The sequence below is a fragment of the Alosa pseudoharengus genome, unplaced genomic scaffold (genome assembly GCF_046254945.1).
Source record: "Alosa pseudoharengus isolate Yale_2024_CS ecotype anadromous, Long Island Sound unplaced genomic scaffold, YU_APseudo_1.1 YU_APseudo_1.1_scf_10, whole genome shotgun sequence".
NCBI lineage: Eukaryota > Metazoa > Chordata > Actinopteri > Clupeiformes > Clupeidae > Alosa > Alosa pseudoharengus.
This window is the reverse complement of record NW_027468565.1, coordinates 28,772,844-28,793,259: the sequence shown is the minus strand read 5'-3', so window position 1 is coordinate 28,793,259 and position 20,416 is coordinate 28,772,844. Positions and strand designations below refer to the sequence as shown.

Here is a 20,416-nt window from a genome sequence, read left to right as displayed (position 1 = left end):
TCTCTCTCTCTCTCTCTCTCTCTCTCTCTCTCTCTCTCTCTCTCTCTCTCTCGTTAACTTTTCTTTCAAGAGAGATTACAAAGCCAGCCTTCTTTCATTAGTGGATCGTGCCTTCTCTCCCTGATGATGAGAGTATAGGCCTAGTCCATTCATTCTACATTATCCTAATACACACTGCTTGCTTGCTGACTTCCCTGATGTGTCTCTGGATAAGTGGCAGTTTGTACAGTATGATCCAGCCAGAGTGCTAACTAGATCCAGTACGACCACATCTAACACCTGTCTGGATTTACATTGCTTCTGATGGCATTTCATATGGAAAGCGACATTGTTATTGGTTAGGACTGAGCACTGCAACTGGTAACTGCAAATGGCCTCTTTGTGTTGATCAATTTGATTGTGTTTATGTGATCTAAATTAAGTTTGTTAGGAGATGATTGGTCATGTTTTTATGTTTGCCTCTTTTTTTAATGAACGATTTTCCAATTTGCATGATTTAGTCATTATCAGTAAGCTTATTGATAATAGATTGTGATATTGGTCACAGGTGGTTATCGTCCCAAAGGCATTTAGTTAAGTGGTCGGCTTTAGCACACACCACGGATCAGTGTGCCTCATCATCACCAAGGTCAATCTGATACATCATGATGTTTGTTTTAGGTCCGTGTACAAAGCCTCACATGGCCTGCGTTGTGTGTACTGTATGCCAGGGGGTTTGTTCTTTGTCCCCGGAATGAAGAAAAACTTCCTTTACAGCACCATCTATTGGAATTGTTTTCCAGGATTTTTAGGACTAGACGCGTGTCCGATTTTAGCCAAGCAGTTCATCATTCATTAGCAGTTCATCCTCTTTTTGTCTGAAGGCTTAATTCTTATTTTTTGCTCATTGTTGTAAGCTGCTTTGAGACCATTTTAATTGTTAGCATATATAATATTGAATTATTTGAAACACAACCCTTTTTTGCTGGTGTTTTAGTTGTGGAAAGGTCCAGCCTTTTCGTGTGTGTGTGTGTGTGTGTGTGTGTGTGTGTGTGTGCACCATTTGCATCACATATTGATTTTCTTCTCTACACACTGAGCCATGTATGTTTACCTGCGGATTCAGACTCATCATGAGTGTGCTGGACACTTGGAAAACAGATACAGACAGCAGCGACAGCTCAACTGGTGGTGTACCTTACAGATATCTAAATGACGAGGCTGCTTGCCTTCTCATTTACAGCAGATTTAGCTTTTCATCTGTTGGTGTTGGAAGACGGCAGACTCTATGCAGGAGCACTCTATGCTTAAACACACAGGAAAGAATCCCCCTGAAGTGAACTGTGTGAATGTGCTCGCTGTCATCTCTGCTGAATTCCCTCTCCGCGTCCGCATCCTAATACTCTCACTGATATAACCAGCAGGCAGTCGCCTTGTGGTAGTCATGGTAACCTTTACCTTCGGAAGCCAGAAGATTACCAACCCCCACACTATTAAAACAATGGATTGGTAGGGCCCGGGTTTGTGCGGTGTCTTCGTATCTAGGAAGAGAGCTGCTACTTTGGTAATTCTGTGGGAGGCTCGTACTGATGGAAAATGGCGTGTAAATAGAGCCAGTATCTTTAGAAGGCTTTTTGTGGTGATGCAGGTCCAATGTAATGTCGATATTCATTCAGTTTCCAACGTTTGTACTGAGATGTTACATCATCCATTGATCTGATCGTATGTCTGTATGCCCTCAGGCTCAAAATTCACACTTGGTGGACTATCCTCTTGAGAATTACCTTGAGTACCCTTTACTGTTTGTGGACATGGCTACATTCCCATGACTGTGTGTGTGTGTGTGTGTGTGTGTAACATGAGCATGAGCTGTTGCCCCGCACCAACAGCAACCTTTAGATTAAGTGACTGTGACCTTGCGTTGAGTCATCAGCCTGTGACTGTCCCCCTGAAACACACACACACACACACACCCACACCCATCACCCACGTCTCCTCCTAAAACACAGACCTCATGTCAGGCCTCTGCCTTCCCCAGAGCCACACACACGCTGATCTACCAATCAGCCCCGTTAGCTCACTCACACGGCGGGGAGAGGATCTACTTAACCTGCTTGACATGAATCAGTGCAGACTTCACTGGGTCTTAGTTACAGGGCTAATTCCAACACTGTCAGCCAGGGCTGTGGGACTCCTGTTAAGTCTTGCATCAGGGTTTAACATAAGCAATGGCACGCTGGCTGAGGGCAAGGAAAAGAACATGTCGGGCCAGTCACTGGCCTGCCGTTTTTCCCGCCAGTCACCAGCACCAGTCGACGCCAGCTCAGCTCACCTGTGATGCTAACTGGTTGAAGCTAAGTATGGGAGGCTGCTAAAAAGAGGGAGCTCATTACAATAATAAATAAACAGTTTTGTTTAAAAGTGACTTTTCTGGGTCAGTAAATACAAGGGGCCAGCACAAATCTGGGGGCTGGTGGGTGGGTAGGGGTTGGGGTGCTACGTTAGTTGCCTGCTTGCATAAGGGCTAGTTAGTTGGCTGCTTGTGAAAGGGCTAGTTAGTTGGCTGCTTGTGAAAGAGGTCTCCACCAGGTTGATGCATTTTCACAAAAACTTGGAAAAGGGTCTCTGTCGTAAGCAGAGATTAGAATAGCCTAGAATCCCTAGATGACCGTCCTATTGTTGGCTTTTATTGACATCAGTGATACTGACTACAGTGATTATAAGTATTGTTGCTATACTGTAAGTAATAGGTATGTAATACTTGATACGTTTGTGAGAATGTCATTACCACCCTCTTATAGGTTTTGTTGTAGACAGGCATCACATTCTAAAAGGGTTGAAACTGTATTGCCCTGGCTGTAACAGTGATGTGCCAGTCGGGAACACTTCAATCAGTTGCACCAGTCCCACACTGTTATGCTTGGTTGCTGCCAGTCGTTCTGGTGCTATGGTTGTTCAGCTCTGTATGTTTTAGGTCGTACATATACAATTACTTAGCAGATGCTTTTATCCAAAGTGACTTATAGAAATGAGCAATAACAATCAAGTTACAGTGCAGAGGAGACCTTAGCTAGGAATTACTACTGCATGAAACGTTGCTCTTTGCTCAGGAGCATTAGCTCAGGAGCAGCGAAACGGGCCTTGTTCAGTGAATCGATGGATTTTTTTCAGCTCAGTCAGTTGTTGTGTTGCCGTGAGAGGGCTAATATGCTGTGGATCCCTGGAGCCAGTATAGCAATGGCATCACGGCAGCAGTCAGAGAAACCACCGCTAATAGTGATAATGGGCCCTTTAGGATGGTGTTCTGATGTGGGATGGACTGATTGCCCTCTCAACCCACCACCACCACCACCACCACCCCTCTCTTTCTAAGAGCTACTCAACTTGGTCTGGTGTGTTTTATCATCTTAATTTTAGACAAAGCCACTTTTTTCTTGCACCTTCTACATCGTCTGTGGGGATGATCTCTGGGGCTGCAACAGATAATTGATTAACCAATTAGTTAATATTAGTACAACCATTAGTTGTCAACTATTTAATTAATCGGCAGCTATTTTTGTAATTAGTTAACCGGTTTTGGCCATTTTGGCCACCTTAAATACCCTAGTATTTCTGCTTTACTTACTGCTTTATGACTAAACTAAATATTTGGCCTGTGGACAAAACAAGGCATTTGTAGACAACATTTTGGGCTTTGGGTTATAGGCCTAGGTTCTTTTCACAATTTTCTGACATTTTGTCAATTAAACTAATAATTTAATCCAGAAAATAATTAATAGATTAATTGACTGTTCTCGTAACCATATGAATCTCCTCTGGGAGCAGCAGTGTAGATCCCCAGAGTGCTCATCAGCCACCCTCCATATTTAGTTGTCTTTTAACAGTCAGGTCAATTCTTGAATTTCCCTTGGGGATCAATAAAGTATCTATCTATCTACTGTATCTATCTTTAGGAAGAGCCTGCCACCCTCCATAGTTTAGTTGTCTTTCAGGAAGAGCCCAAAGAGCCTGCCACCCTCCATAGTTTAGTTGTCTTTCAGGAAGAGCCCGAAGAGCCTGCCACCCTCCATAGTTTAGTTGTCTTGGAGGAAGAGCCCGAAGAGCCTGCCACCCTCCATAGTTTAGTTGTCTTGGAGGAAGAGCCCGAAGAGCCTGCCACCCTCCATAGTTTAGTTGTCTTGGAGGAAGAGCCTGGATGGGAGCATCCAGCCTTGTGTGCAAAAAAAAGGTTTGTAGAGTGGTGTTTACAGTTACCAGGTCGATGCTATTAAGAACTTCACTGAGCAAGCTGATCTCTGACCTGTGGCTGACGTTAGACCTTGAGTTAAAGGCAGCATGCCTACTGTACACACCATCTTCTCCCAGCACCCTGAACTGGCTTATTAAGGGCAAAGTGGGACATCAAAGAACTGTGTGTAGGTTGGGTAGTCCCCTTGATTACTTTTTTACATTTGTCTTTTCTCCCGGGATGTGTAATTAACTAGTCAATGGTTTTCTTCCTTAATTATCATCATTATGTTCCCTCTTTTTTTTCTTTTTTTTCCCCTTCTCTCTTCTGTGCTGGTGTGGTGTGTGTGTGTTTGTGTGAATGGGACTCTCAGGGCGAGAGCAGCACTCCAGCTGGCTGAATGGGCCCCAGCTGCCACTGGAGCACCGGCCGCTAAGTCTGCAAGGCCAACCCCCCCACCCCCCCCCCCCCTTACCCTCACTCACTTTCCCCTCATCTCTCTCTCTTGCTCTCACTCTCTCTCTCACACACTCTCTCTTGCTCTCTTTTCCATTCAAACCTCTCACTGATGCCTTTGTGTTGCTGTGGTGTGCTCACCTGCCACTTCTCCACACACACACACACACACACACACACACACACACACACACACACACACACACACACTCAGCTGACATTGGCGTGTGAGTGTGTTTCTGTTCTCCTACTGCTATGAGATAACATAACAGGTCATTTCATCTACCAGATCTCCTCTGTCATCTCTGGGCAAATATTAGTATAGCAATACCAAACTCCCTTCACATTGTACAAACACATTTGTCTGCTATGCGAATTAATTCTGTTGCAAAAACAATGCTATATTGGGGCAACTGTCTCTCTCTCTTTGCCATTTTGTTTGGCTTTAAGCTATGAGGCAGTGTGCTTGGCTAGGCTAGGTTGTCATCTGAATGCTCCACCACACACCAGCCCCCTCCCCCCACCCCCTCCCTACACACACACCACCACCACATTTTCATTTTTTCACATTGTCTATTTTTTGTGTGGAGGTGTCTTTTGTTTGTGTCTGTGTGCCTTTGTGTGGATGTTTGTTTGTATGCATTATGCTTTATAATAGCAGAGTTCTTGCATCGTCTTCACTTCTCCTTGTCTCTGTCTTTGCTCCATCCACAGTAAGCATGTTCCTGAACACGCTGACGCCCAAGTTTTACGTGGCTTTGACGGGGACGTCTTCCTTGATTTCGGGCCTCATATTGGTAAGGTTTCTTGACAGTTGGTTATTATTTTTTAATTGTGTCTTTGAGTCATCCGTGCACAGATTGCCTAGTGAAGTGCTCATGCATGTCCCCAAATGGCAAATGTGTTGTATAATAAGGCAAATATTTGAGCCAGGTAGTGGTTAAGGAACTGGGCTAGCAGGCAGGTGAAAAGGTGAGGGTTCAGTTCCTGGCTGCCACAGTTGACATATGTATGTTGTTTTGGTTAAAAGCGTTAGCCAAATGAATAAGTAAATAAGTAAAAAGCGCTCATGCATGTCCCTAAATGGTAATGTGTTCCAATAAGCCAAATATTGGAGCCAGGCATTCACTTCCCAGGGTGCATCTGTGGAGATAAAGATGTGCTATCAGTAAATGACCAGGCTACAAATGCCATCCTTAAAAGATCAGGTCTTATTTTTACTGTAAACAAAATGGAAAGGTCATCAGTGATATTAAAAGGGTTCGTTTGTCGTGTCATGTCATGTGTGATTGGTTGTGTGGTGAGATAAAGAGGTCAGGGAGCATGTGACACGTAGCAGCTTGTGCTTAAGAGCAGCTCTACAAGTCATCTTCCTGATTGACAGAAATAGATGACAACTCTTTATTGCTGGCTGTAACCCTACATGTATTGAAGAGGCTATGCTATCTAGAATCTTATAATGCAATTTTTTGTTTAAGCACTTGCTGTCGTTCTGTCTGTCAAAGAGAGAATAGGTTGTGTCTCTCTCTCTTTCTCTCTCTCTCTCGTGTGCTGAAACTGTGCTAAAAATATCCCAAAAGCCTGCAACGTGAAGCTGCCAGTTACATTACCCCTAAATGGCTAAAATGTCCTCCATCTTTGGTGTGCAGATATTTGAGTGGTGGTACTTCAGGAAGTACGGCACTTCCTTCATCGAGCAGGTGTCTGTGAGCCACCTGCGCCCCCTGCTGGGCGGTGTGGACAACAGCTCCCCCAGCAACTCCAACACCAGTAACGGAGATGCAGACTCCAACCGACAGAGTGTATCAGGTGGGAGAGACCGCCCAGAGGGCCTGCATTCACCAAACACCTCCAACAATTTCTGTCTTAGTGTGTGTGTGTGTGTGTGTGTTGTGTGTGTGTGGGTGCGGGGTGGGGACTGATGTGTGTGTGTGTGTGTGTGTGTGTGTGTGTGTGTGTGTGTGTGTGTGTGTGTGTGTGTGTGTGTGTGTGTGTGTGTGTGTGTGTGTGTGTGTGTGTGTGTGTGTGTGTGTGTGTGTGTGTGTGTGTGTGTGTGTGTGTGTGTGTGTGTGTGTGTGTGTGTGTGTATCCGGACTGGTGTGTGTATATCCACTCTCTTCTTTGAAGAAGTGTTGTGAATGTCAGCCCTAACCATCAAAAATGGCCACACATGACATATGGCGTACAGTATGACTGAAAGTAAATGCTCGTTTATCTGCCTGATCTCTCCCCCAGAATGTAAAGTATGGAGAAATCCACTTAACTTATTCAGAGGAGCCGAATACAACAGGTGAGCTGTTAATGTGTTGGTCCACCATTAATCTTTTTATTTTCAATAGTGTGGAAGGATCCTAACGTGTGTGTGTGTGTGTGTGTGTGTGTGTGTGTGTGTGTGTGTGTGTGTGTGTGTGTGTGTGTGTGTGTGTGTGTGTGTGTGTGTGTGTGTGTGTGTGTGTGTGTGTGTGTGTGTGTGTGTGTGTGTGTGTGTGTGTGTGTGTGTTCCAGGTACACATGGGTGACGGGTCGAGAGCCGCTCACATATTATGACATGAATCTTTCGGCACAAGACCACCAGACCTTTTTCACGTGTGACTCGGATCACCTGCGGCCAGCTGATGCTAGTAAGAGATACTGTCTGTCTGTGTGTGTGAGAGAGAGAGAGAGAGTGTGTGTGTGTGTGTGAGTTAGGTGATATCCATGGCAGGAGCATGATACCCCAAACCCCCCCCATCTGCCGCTTTATTTGTTTTATAAGTTCTTAAACATTCACATTACAAACTCTCTTTTCAGGCCCACATCTTCATGTAGTTCTTGTGAGCCGTTGCTGCAGCATATTCAGTATGTTGGAAATGCTTAGGTCAAAGTGCAGTACAACCGTGTTCCCATCCCCTCCCTCTGTTTCTTGCATCCCCCTTTCTCTCTCTCTCTCTCTCTCTCTCTCTCTCTCTCTCTCTCTCTCTCTCTAGTAATGCAAAAGGCTTGGCGAGAAAGGAACCCACAGGCACGGATTTCTGCTGCTCATGAAGCTCTGGAGCTGGAAGAGTGAGCACACACACACTACTTTCATCAAATTGCTAAAAACATAGCCACTGTTCAAGTAAAGTTATTGTTGGTTGGTTGCTGGCTTGAATTGACTGCTGGTTGCTCTGGCAACGTAACTCAACAAGTAAACAATATTGCAGTGGAAAACATGTGTTCACTTTGTCTTCACTCACATTGGTGGTTACCATGTCTGGCCACTTCGGATGTGGATAAAATAAAACCCATTTTCTAAAGTACTATTTCACATTCCCATTCCAGCAGATTTGCCTCGCCAGTGGCTGTCTGCCTATCACCTGGATGTTGTTGCCAGTGTTTGATGAGTGTGTGTGTGTGTGTGTGTGTGTGTGTGTTGTACAGCTGTGCCACTGCATACATCCTATTAGCTGAAGAAGAGGCTACTACCATAGTGGAGGCAGAGAAGCTCTTCAAACAAGCGCTGAAGGCAGGAGAGGGCTGCTACCGACGCAGTCAACAGCTCCAGCATCACGGATCACAGTATGAAGCGCAACACAGTGAGTGCACGCACACATGTATACTATACACACACACACACACACACACACGGACTCTCTCTCTCTCTCTCACACACACACACACACACACACACACACAAATAAGGTAAGATAAAACCATTACAATTACAGCATTGGTGAACTTGTAATTTCACACACTCACATTTGCATTCGCACATCCTTACACACACACACACACACACACACACACTCCTACTCGTACACACCCAGGCACCACTGACCGATATGCACTGTTAAACATGCGAACTGGGTAGCTGTCTGATCTAGACTGTTGTAGAGAGTTCCAGCTGTTCCCAAATAGACAGAAGGGACTGGCCGGAATGCCAGGATCCCAAGGAATGAGAGTGCCATTGTTCCCGAAATATATATGCTGTCTGAATGTGTAGCTGTGGCTACATACTTTCACCTGATATTTTAAACTGCATTTTAGACTCTACATTCTTCACAGATACTCTCACTGAAAGTGGTGATGCGAGAGATGTGTTACGGGTAGACCTAAGCTATTTGCCTAAGGTTTGAATACTCGCATAGGCCTTTCCACCAAACAGAGGAAGGGGCTCCATACTGATTTGCACACATTTTTAACTATTTTTAGCAAATTTTGACTCTCTCTCTCAAATTTTGAGCAAATTTTGACTATCTCTCTCAAATGTTTGAGCATTTTGATCCGCCTGAAAAGTTGGTCCAAAATCAGGTAAACAAACTGACATTCACCATCATTACACAGCTTAGATTATTTCAGTTATTGCCTAATAAGTCCAACGCCCACTGGCAGCGTCTGACGCGCACCAAGTGACGGCAAAGTTTAGAACTCTTATTATTTTTAACGGGAAAAAAAGCCCACCGGCTCAATCTCTTGAGCGTCAAATCCCTAGACGCGAATGCCGTGGCCAGTGGGCGTTGACCTTCACCCCTACTTGTTTCTAGTCTTGTTTCTACTGTTTTGACAGGATCACATCTCTCGTCATTATCTCTCCATCTTGTAACTTTAAGGGGCAGCCAGTGGCCTACTGGTTAGCGCTTCGGACTTGTAACCGGAGGGTTGCCGGTTCGAACCCCCGACCAGTAGGCACGGCTGAAGTGCCCTTGAGCAAGGCACCTAACCCCTCACTGCTCCCCGAGCGCCGCTGTTATTGCAGGCAGCTCACTGCGCCGGGATTAGTGTGTGCTTCATCTCACTGTGTGTTCATTGTGTTCATTGAGTGTGTTTCACTAATTCACGGATTGGGATAAATGCAGAGACCAAATTTCCCTCACGGGACCAAAAGAGTATACATACTTATACTTATATACAAATACTGGTTGTGCATTCAACACCCTCTGTGGATGACACAAATTTCAAAACCGGTGGAAATGCAGGCCACTTCACTAGATCGCACCAAGAATTCGGACTAGAACCGCTTCAAGAACCCGTTCTCTGTCGGTGGAAAAGTCCCCCCCCACAATGTTCAGAGCCAAGTAGATGCAGATGCAGATCTGTGCACCACTGCCCTTGTTATGATGACAACCCACGTTAATAAGGAATGTTATGGCTTTGTGATTGTGATGCTCCTCTACTGTAGATGCCTGCCTCAATTGGTCTCCTCTGTGTCTGTGTTTAGGAAGGGACACAAATGTATTAGTTTACATTAAGAGGAGACTTGCCATGTGCTCCCGAAAGCTTGGGAGGACGAGGGAAGCAGTCAAAATGATGAGAGATGTAAGTATGTATCAGGCTGGCAGGCCTGTCACGCACACACACACACGCACACACAACACACACACACATGTATATACTGTACACACAAACACACACACACACACACACACACATATACACACACACACAGTGCTGCTTTAAAGTTTGTGAACCCTTACACACACACACACACACGTGTATATACTGTACACACACCACACACAACACAGCCTTACCTACCTAGCTTGCCTCCATCTCTCCTTGTTATGGTTTCATATGAAAAGCCCTTGATATCTGCTGCTCATGTGTTACTCAGTCTGATAGGCAAATTAAAATGAGGAATGTGCCACATTACCTTGTGGGTGGTGGGAATGTCACTTGCACTCAGGCTGTGGTATTAGCTCTCAGCCGTGTGACTGCAGTAGAAAACCAAGGTGAAGAATCAATCCGTTCGAGTTGCATTAAAAACAGCATCAGCTTTTTTCAGCTTCGACAGACACATATTCCTGTAGTGAAGAGACCCTGGTGACAGGGTAGAGATGGAGTGTGTGGGGGAGCATAGCTACATGGAGAGGATGGGGATCCATGCAGAGCAAATGTTGATTCAAGTCATGTTTTTTTTCTCTTTCTTTCTTGATTGTTGTTATTTACATAGGGGGCGATACTTGGGGGGGGGGGGGTGATATGGGAAGGAAGGTTTATGGGAAAGAAGTTGACTGAGATCTGTCATGGCTGTTGTCTTTCTTTCTTGTTTTTGTTGTTGTTTACATTTGTGTTTACCTCATCACCTATTTGCTCTTTGTTCTCCTTTGCACTGGCCCGTGCCCGCAGTATTACATGTAACAACAGTTGTATGTTTTCCAGTTAATGAAGGAGTTCCCTCTCCTCAGTATGTTCAATATCCACGAAAACCTGCTGGAGTCGCTGCTGGAGCTGCAGAACTACGCCGACGTACAGGCAGTGCTCGCCAAGTACGACGGTGAGGATCTCTTGCTCTCTCACTCTCACACACACACTCACACTCACACACACACTCACACACACACACACAAACACTCTCACTCTCACTCTCACTCTCACTCTCACTCACACTTACACACACACACACAAACACTCTCACTCTCACTCTCTCACACACACACACACACAAACACTTTCTCACTCACACACACACACTCTCTCTCTCTCTCTCAAACACAGCTACACAGAAGGATGTATTTCCTCCACTGTTGTGCTGCTCACTCACTCCCTCTGGTGGTTGAATTGTGCACGTGCAGTGCCCCAAGCTCCATCTGAGCTGATGTCTGCCCTCTCTCCCTCCCCAGGCTGTAGATTAGATTTCATGTGGGGATAGAGATGGAGTTATGCCTTTTGTGTCCACACCATTCTGCTCCCATAACAGTTGTCTATGTGTTGTCTTTTTCCTCTATTCACAGATATTAGTTTACCTAAATCTGCAACAATATGCTACACAGCAGCCCTCCTCAAAGCCAGAGCTGTATCTGACAAGTGAGTCCGCCTAGTCCCTTCTCTCTCTCTCACAATGACACAAGTGTTCCTATAACACAGGTGCTCACACCATACCTGTTTGCCTGCGGCCATCGGCTGCTGTGTGTGTGTGTGTGTGTGTACGCACGCACGCTAGGGGTGTGAATCTCTCATGTAAAAGACGATACGATTCACATCTAGATACATGGGCACGATTCAATACAAGAAAAGATACATGTTCATAAAAAATGATTCAGTACGATTCGATGCGATGCGATTCGATGCAGTTCGATGCAGTTGAAGAATGGAAAGCATTCTGAAAGATTTTTTATCATTTGCTTAAGGTGCACATTAATTTTATATTATCAATTATCATGGTCATGTCAATTAGGCAAATACAAATGTGTGAATATGATTATCTAAACTGAGGTTTGTATCATATACTATATTGAAATGAAAAAAAGAATAGTCATTTCAGCCAAACAAAGCAGCCAAATACAACATAAAAATACATTTTTATAGACTTTATAGATTTTCTAGAGTTATATCTGATTGTTTTCAATGAGCTGTAGCCTATTGTTGAGGTAAGACAATACCAAAATAAAATCAAGTCTGAGTGAATATGAGCAAAATAATAATAATTTGTAGCCTACATCGTTTTAGCAGCAAGGGTCAAATTATTCTTTAACTTTAAGGAAATCCCTTCATCAAACATAAGGCTACTCTACAGACTATCGTTGCCGTTTGGGAATGCTATAGTAAGTGTTTAATTTCGCGCTAGATTTTGACAAACAAAAGAGTAAAAACTGTCAAACACCGACAGAGTGCGAGTTGTCACGTGCTTAAGTTGCAGTAGATGTATGGGTAATGAAGTTCTTTGACTACTTTGGGCAATGAGTGTAGCCCAAAACGAACTTCATTACCCACAAATCCGTGCCACGTGTAGTTTCAAAACAGGAAGTGGGATGAACGCGCTGCTTGCAACGTAAATCAGAGTCTAAGCGAGCCGAAAAGGTTATGAACCGATTTGTAACAAGTAAATCGATATAACGACCTGTTCATTTCAGTTTTATTCCGATACGGGGCTTCACATATCGATGTAGCCGTATCTTACACGTTAAAAACGGATATCGATACGTATCGGTTAATCTTTACACCCCTAACGCACGCACGTCGTGGCATTTGAGTGTTCGCTTTTGCAGTGTGAGCTGTGGCTTTGAGCACCTGTGGTGGGTATCACTTTTTATGTGTGTGGGTGAGTGAGTGAATGAATGTGTCTCAAGGGTCTCACACACACACACACACACACACACGTACATAAAAAGATGAGTGCAGGTTTTCGCAGTTTTCTAATGCAACCCTTTATCTGATTGTAGAGATCTCATAAACACACACACACACACACACACACACACACACACACACACACACACACACTATGAGAGATGAACGTAATGTGTGTGCCCTCAGTTTTCTAATATAGTGCTGTAACCAACAGTTGAGACCTCATTAACACACAACCCCACACACACACACACACACACACACGTGTCTCATTTTGTTGTCTCTTATGCAGGTTTTCCCCAGAGGCAGCGTCTCGGAGGGGCTTGAGCACAGCAGAGATGAACGCGGTAGAAGCCATACACAGAGCAGTGGAGTTCAACCCACACGTACCCAAAGTGAGAACACACACACACACACACACACACACACACACACACACACACACACACAGGATGTGCATTTTCATCACTGAGGCGATAAGATCTTGATACACTGCCAACGATACAATACATTAAAGATTCATATGAAACAACCACGGTATGTTTTGACTATCACAGTGCGATGCAGATTGCTTTTCTTTCCTTTTTCGTGCCTCAAGTATGCCACATCATGTACCTTATTTTAATGTGTAAACTGGTCAAGATTCATCGGTTTTTATCGATTCGGAGACTTTAAACACGATACATCTTGATTTCATCCAAATTTTTAACTGATGCACACTTACCATCGATGCAACTGCATCTTCAATGCTCATACCGGTGTACCGAAACAAATCGGTGAATATTACCATCCCTAACAAACACACCATACACAGCGGTGGAGTTCAACACACACATACCCAAAGTGAGTTTACATACACACACCTACTAGAGTGTGGCTACCCGACCCAAGCCCGACGGGTCGGGTCAGGTTCGGACAAATATTTACAAATTAAATTCAGGTTCGGTTCGGGTTCAGACACATGGGGGCGATATGCATTGGATGTTTTGTCGGGTTTGTCGGGTTCGGACATAAAAATTAAAATGCCTGTCGGGTTCGGACTCAACTCTTGTCGGACGCAGGCCGGGTTCGGATAGAAATATGCAGCCCAAACCGCACTCTAACACCTACACACACACACACACACACACACACACATACACAGAGCGGTGGAGTGCAACACACACATTCCCAAAGTGAGCATGGGCTCTGCTGCCTCCAGTGTCTGGTTCTCTGTGGGTCTGCTGCTCTCTGGGGTCAGCGGAACCAATCCAACTCTGACCACTGTGTGTGTACTGTCTGCTGTGTTGTGCTGTTGACTGAAGGTTAGGACTTCCCTCTGACAAGTACTCACACTCCTTGCTTCTTCTTAGATAGATAAGAAGGTAGATACTGTTATTCATCCCCAAGGGAATTTTTTCCTCTGCATTTGGCCCATTATTGAACACACACACACACTAGGAGCAGTGAACACAGTGAGTATATTGAGCACACACACACACACTACGAGCATTTGGAGGGTCAGTTGGTAGCAGTGGGCTGTGGCACACAGGGAGCATTTGGGGGTCAGTTGGGGGCACCTTAGGATGTGGACATGGGAAAGTGCTGGTCAATCACTCCCCCCCGCATTTTTTCGACCGATTTTCCTACCAATTGTACCGGTCACCAATCTGATTCCCCAATTATTCTCTCTCTCTCTCTCCCTCTTTCTCTCTCTCTCTCTCTCTCTCTCTCTCTCTCTCTCTCTCTCTCTCTCTCTCTCTCTCTCTCTCTCTCTCTCTCTCTCTCTCTGCAGTACCTTTTAGAGATGAAAAGTTTGATCCTCCCGCCGGAGCACATCCTGAAGCGCGGGGACAGCGAGGCCATTGCCTACGCCTTCTTCCACCTGCAGCACTGGAAACGGGTGGAGGGAGCACTCAACCTGCTGCACTGCACCTGGGAGGGCAGTAAGTAACACACACCACACACACATACACGGACTCGCGCGCGTGCGCACACACACACACACACACACACACACAAGCATGCGCACACTTACAAGCACACACTCACACGCAATCACACACACACATATATACACACACACACACACACAGAGAGACACAGAGACACACACACACTGAGCATACTCATTTTAAAAGTGGGTGTGTGAGGCCTGACAAATGTCTTATTGTGTTTGTATCACAGATGAATGTTGTGAAACCATATTAGCATTGCTTTAATCTACAATACATAGTCACAGTTAAAAAGGTTAGCTATAGGTAGATGGCAAATAAGCTAATTTCCCAAACAGTTGGTGTGTTCCTTTCAAGGTTTTTTAATTTCCCAAACAGTTGGTGTGTTCCTTTTAAAGGTTTTTTAATTTCCCAAACAGTTGGTGTGTTCCTTTAAAGGTTTTTAAATTTCCCAAACAGTTGGTGTGTTCCTTTAAAGGTTTTTTAATTAATTGTTGTGGTTTGTTAGCTACCAGGTTTACAAGTTGTTTTAAGTCCAAAGTATCCTTGTCTCCCTGCAGAGGGTCTGACCTTTGCCCTCTCCTGATGAATCTGGGGCGTGGAGACAGAACACAAAACGTGTGTGTGTGTGTGTGTGTGTGTGCGTGTCCGTGGCCCAAATGGGGGGCAGATGAACACATCTTGTTCCCAGCTGGCCTGTGCTGTGGCCCCCGTTCCAGTGAACCACAGGGGGAGAAGTGGCCTGTCGAGCGCTGAATGCGTTTAGCAGATGGCTACAACTCTCCCTGGACATACAGCAGACTGACAAGAACCTAACATCCACTTCTGACTGTAGTGTAGTGTGTGTGGCACATGTTAACTTAGTGTAGTGTGTGTCACATGCAAACTGACTGTAGTGTAGTGTGTGCGTGGCACATGTTAACTTAGTGTAGTGCGTGGCACATGCAAACTGACTAGTGTGTGGCACATGTAAACTGACTAGTGTGTGGCACATGTAAACTGACTAGTGTGTGGCACATGGAAACTTTGTGTAGTGTTTGGCACATGCAAACTGACTGTACTGTAGTGTGTGGCACATGCAAACTGAACATTAGTGTGTGACCCCTCTTGATGAATGTAATTGTGGACCTAAAGAGCTGATGGTAACTTGATGGTGTGCTGTGGTTGTGTGTGAAAATGTAGCATGGTTACCAGTAATAAGACACTCAAAGTAGAGCGAGAGAGAATGGCAGGACAATAGCGATGTTTTAACGCCCCTGGAGGCTATACGTGGTGTAGACCGAGAGAGAATGGCAGGACGGTGGCGATGTTTTAACCCCCCTGGAGGCCAGTGTCTGCTTTCAGTGGTGCCTTTACACCAAGACCTGATCAGCATGCATATCCATCACAACATGCACGCGACACACAATGCTCAACACTTAGGCTACTGTGTGTGCCGTGCATGCAGGCTGGGGCGTGTTGCTGAATGTACAGCTCGGCCGGAGGTTCTAGTTTCTGAGAGGCTAGCGTTGCAGGTATATGTTGTTTATTGTTTGAGGTTAACCGGCATGCTTTCTCGATTCCCTCCCCTGCAGCGTTCAGAATGATCCCTTACCCGCTGGAGAAGGGGCACCTGTTCTACCCATACCCTATCTGCACAGAGACCGCCGACAGAGAACTCCTACCAAGTAAGAGATTGTCCTCGCTCTTCTGTCTATGTCTTGCCCTGTGTAGTGTCGAGCACCTAGAACATGTTTCAAAAGGCGCTGATGTCCGCATGGAGCTAAAGCAGACCAGAAGTTGTCCAAACTGGACCAGGACTTCTCTGTTTTTAGTCCCGTGCCATGTGCTGGCCGCTCTGTTTTTATTAATGCATTGTATGAGCTTCTACAGTACCAGTGTCCCTGACTGTGCGTTGTGTTGTTGAGATGCTGTTTGGACTGTGCGGTTAAACGTACTCTTAAGCGATGTCGGGTAATGTCACTTCTGTTGACGTTCAAACAAAACAAAACAGAGAGCTAGCTCGCTACTCCCTCACCCTCCCTCCCGTGCAATTAAACTATCCTAAAGGGGCATCTCGTCAGTAATTGGCTGAAACAGTTTGTTATGTTTCGTGGTTCAGGTTGGACCATGTTGTTTTTGTTGCCGTTTTTTGGAGCCTGGGCTGTCCACAGAGACCGCGTTTTTTTTACAGTGTGTTCACGGCACAGGCACCTAGCGGATGGTGAGGTGATGTTTGCTGTATGTGAGACAAAAAAAATATTAGCGTAGAAACCACATGACATTGCTGAGAGTACCAATCATTTGTGCACACGTTGTGTTGTTGAGATGCTGTTTGGACTGTGCGGTTAACCACTATGCGGCCCGTTTGTGTGTGCAAGCAGTGTTCCACGAGGTGTCGGTCTACCCGAAGAAAGAGCTGCCCTTCTTCATCCTGTTCACAGCCGGCCTCTGCTCCTTCACAGCCATGCTGGCACTCCTCACCCACCAGTTCCCTGAGCTTATGGGAGTCTTCGCTAAAGCTGTGAGTATCTCGCACCACACACACGCACGTACGCACACATTTTCACCAGCTCCTCGGTATGTCGTAAGACCTGCAGCAGCTCGCCACGTCACCCAATTTCCCCAGATGCTCTATTTACATTCCATTCTGAGCGTTATCATCCATCATAATAAATATTGAGTTACATTCACCCTCACGGCCCATAGTGTTGTGCTGCGACTCGCTCGGCCATGCCATGCCATGCTCCACTGCAAAACGTTAGTTGCACTTTTGGAGGTTTGTGCGAGGCAAGGTGAGGGAGTCTGGATATTTCTGGATTGAAATATTACTGTGGTATGTCTGTCTGGAACATGGAGGGCGGATTCTGGAGATTCCTTCACAGCAGTGAGGAAGGAGACTCAGATGTGGAAGCAGATGATGGCAAGCGCGGATCATGGATGGTTCGCCGTCATCAGAAATGACTTGAGTTCAATCCAGCCGTGCCTGTGCTTGCACAGAGGAGGGAGGAAGAGCCGTAACATTTATGAATTGCAGCAGTCATTAATGACTGAAGAGGTTTTTCAAAGCTCATAAATAATTTAGCGTAATATCAAGCCAGTAATGGCTCAGAGAATATTAAAAGAGGAATGGGGGCTTGTGAACATGATCCCAGAGTGTAGCACCAGAGACTGTTGATAAAGCTTTACTATAGAATCTTTGGTAGCACTGTAGCTGCCTGGCAACGCTAGCTGTTGGCTGCAGCAACTCGAGCTAGGTAGAACCGATTGTTTTTGGGGGGGGGGGGGGGTTTCGTGCCGACAATACTCTGTGACCTCAAGAAATCTATGTGGTAACTCCCCGGAATTCTCCTTTTAATACACCTTAACTGATATGATACATTTGGGAAAGGGGATGAAGCTTACAGTTAGGAGTGGAGAAAGAAGTGGAAAGTTCAGGCTGCATAGGTGGAATAGTAAGGTGGAATGAAGGATTGTAGTCCACTCTGCACCTTCTGTTTGGTGTTCATTAACTTGACATGCTCCTTGTCTTATTTGTTCAGTTGATGGTTATTATACGATTTCTGTTCCCTCTTTCCATTCCTTCACACCCTTGTGGGGTTGTGTTGTAGCATGATGCCACCTCCCTGGAATTCCACTGAGCTCATCCACTCCCTCAACAGTGGGTGACACTATCTGGAGAAACATCTCCCAAGCCAACCTATGTTTGTGAGTGTGAATGTGTGAGAGGGAGCGAGAGAGCTAACATGCTGTGTGTATGTATATACACAGTTTGGGTTGGAGCATGTATCCAGTTCCTTAGACCAAATGTGTTTGCACACAGGGGAATGGCTGAGGGCTGTGTGAGTGTGTGTGTGTGTGTGTGTGTGTGCGTGCGTGAGGGACAGAGCGGGAGATGGGCTCCAGTAATCTCCCGGAGTCTCCCTCGACCCTCCCCAGGCGGCACGGCCTTTTATCTGCCATCTGACAAAGCCAAGCCTCCATGACCTGCAAACCAGCGCCCCGCTTCAGCCTGTGCCCCTATTCTACACGCAGCCCGCTGCCAAAACATCACCAGCACACTGCACCACAGCACAGCACAGCCAACACACACACACACACACACACACACACACACACACACACATACACACACACACACACACACATATATGCATGCGCACGCAACCACAGATACACACGCACACACACACACACACACTAAGGCGTGAGATGGGAGAATATGAAGTGTCTAAGAGTCTCAAATGCAGACTGGGCCGGAAGGGTCTTTCTAATAACTGAGAGCCAAACCATTGTTTTTCTTATCAAAAGGCTACGGACCCAAACTGCTCTTGTTCTCTGCACACACACTGGCACACTGCTGCTTTTGTGGTTTACAACAAAGATTCTAGAACAGCTCTGTTCTCTCTTGAAGAAGCAGCCTCTATTGGGGTGAAAACAGGACGTTAGGTTCAATACAGATAAATGCCGTCTTTAACAGTAGGCTTTTTTGCTTGCGGACCATCTTTCCCATTCGAGTTCCCACACAAACATATTAAGTACCAGACCATTTGTCGGTTTAGTCAATTAACATCAAAAAAAACATTTGACACCTTTTGAAAATACTATTCCCATTGCACAATTCAATGAATTTTAGGTTAGCAGTACCTACAGGCCTACCGTACCAAAAACCAAGGAACACAACGAACTGTGATTTTTGTGTACCGTTACACCCCTAGCCTCTAATAATATACAAAGTACACGGCCCATATTGCTGAGTGTGGCTTGAGATGGGATGAGGTGCCCGCTAAGAGGAAAAAGGCATAGTTTTGATTCCTGTACGATGCAAGATGGGCGTCTGTCCTAATCCACCGTTCTGCTATCTGGAAGTGATGTTTCCATCTCCCACTTCAAAGAGCCATAATCGCTCTGTGGGCAAGTCGGGGCTGCAGCCAGCAGCCTTTGAATCTTTGTTCAAAAGAGATTTAGAGGCAACAGGTGTGTGATTTTTTTTTTTTTTTTTTTTTTGAAGGGGGGTTGGTTGGTGGGCAGTATGTTGCCATGTATGTGGTCTGACATCTCACCACTCTTCTCCCCCCCCCCCTTTTTTTCTTTCCCCCTCTCTCTCCCCCTTTTTCTTTCTCTCTCCCCCCTTCTTTCCCTCCCTCTCGCTCTCTCTGGGTCTGTGTCTACCCTTCGTCATCGCTGTCTTCATCATCGTGGGAGCAGTTTCTCAGCACGCTTTTCGCGCCTCTCAACTTCATCATGGAGAAAGTGGAGAGCATCCTACCTTCCAGCCTCTGGCACCAGCTCACACGGATCTGACCCCCCCCCCCCCCCGACCCCACTCCCGGCACTGCCTCCGACCGGTCTGGCGCGTTACGGATGCCCCCCCTCACCCTCGTGCCAAGCTCTGTGCCCAGATGCCCACGGGCAGGAGAGGATTAAGGTTAAGGGGGGGAAAAAAACATTCAAAACAAGAGAAGGTCAATTATGGTTTTGACTTATTTTTTAAAAGACGTTCTGTTCCCATTTGTTTTTTTTGTTTTTTTTTTGTTTTTTGTTTTATGATTTTATTTTTTTTTTCAAACTCATGTTGGAACCTGTTTTTTGTTGTACAAAAAAGAGGTGATTAAAATGCCATCAAAAAATGCAAAAAAGGACAAAAAAAATAAAGACTTTTGTGTATTGCTGCAAAATGAAAACCGTCTGTTTGGTTTGGGAACAGAAGAAAGGATCCCCTTTAAGTCCATAGAGAAAGGGTCTTACTATTCCAAATCACTTCATGAATTTGACAAGCGTTGGAGAGCCTGAAATCATAACCATTGCTCAGACC

The 20,416-nt window shown here is 45.5% G+C and overlaps 1 protein-coding gene across 5 annotated transcripts in view; it reads left to right on the top strand.

Annotated features, from left to right (window-relative positions):
• LOC143105323 (suppressor of tumorigenicity 7 protein homolog) overlaps positions 1-20,302 on the top strand; it is a 32,130-nt gene extending 11,828 nt beyond the window's left edge. For 3 of the 5 annotated variants that reach the window (XM_076269410.1, XM_076269408.1, XM_076269412.1), the window contains 14 exons: positions 5,378-5,460; positions 6,313-6,472; positions 6,899-6,953; positions 7,169-7,284; positions 7,630-7,705; positions 8,063-8,217; positions 9,840-9,937; positions 10,781-10,895; positions 11,353-11,425; positions 12,981-13,083; positions 14,463-14,613; positions 16,197-16,289; positions 16,983-17,125; positions 19,810-20,302. In XM_076269410.1, coding sequence (XP_076125525.1) covers positions 5,378-5,460; positions 6,313-6,472; positions 6,899-6,953; positions 7,169-7,284; positions 7,630-7,705; positions 8,063-8,217; positions 9,840-9,937; positions 10,781-10,895; positions 11,353-11,425; positions 12,981-13,083; positions 14,463-14,613; positions 16,197-16,289; positions 16,983-17,125; positions 19,810-19,905 — 1,517 coding nt within the window. In that variant the 3' untranslated portion in view covers positions 19,906-20,302. The remainder of the gene's footprint in view (positions 1-5,377; positions 5,461-6,312; positions 6,473-6,898; positions 6,954-7,168; positions 7,285-7,629; positions 7,706-8,062; positions 8,218-9,839; positions 9,938-10,780; positions 10,896-11,352; positions 11,426-12,980; positions 13,084-14,462; positions 14,614-16,196; positions 16,290-16,982; positions 17,126-19,809) is intronic. The other 2 variants (XM_076269411.1, XM_076269409.1) reach the window with 1 other exon arrangement.
• Positions 20,303-20,416: the final 114 nt, after the last annotated feature.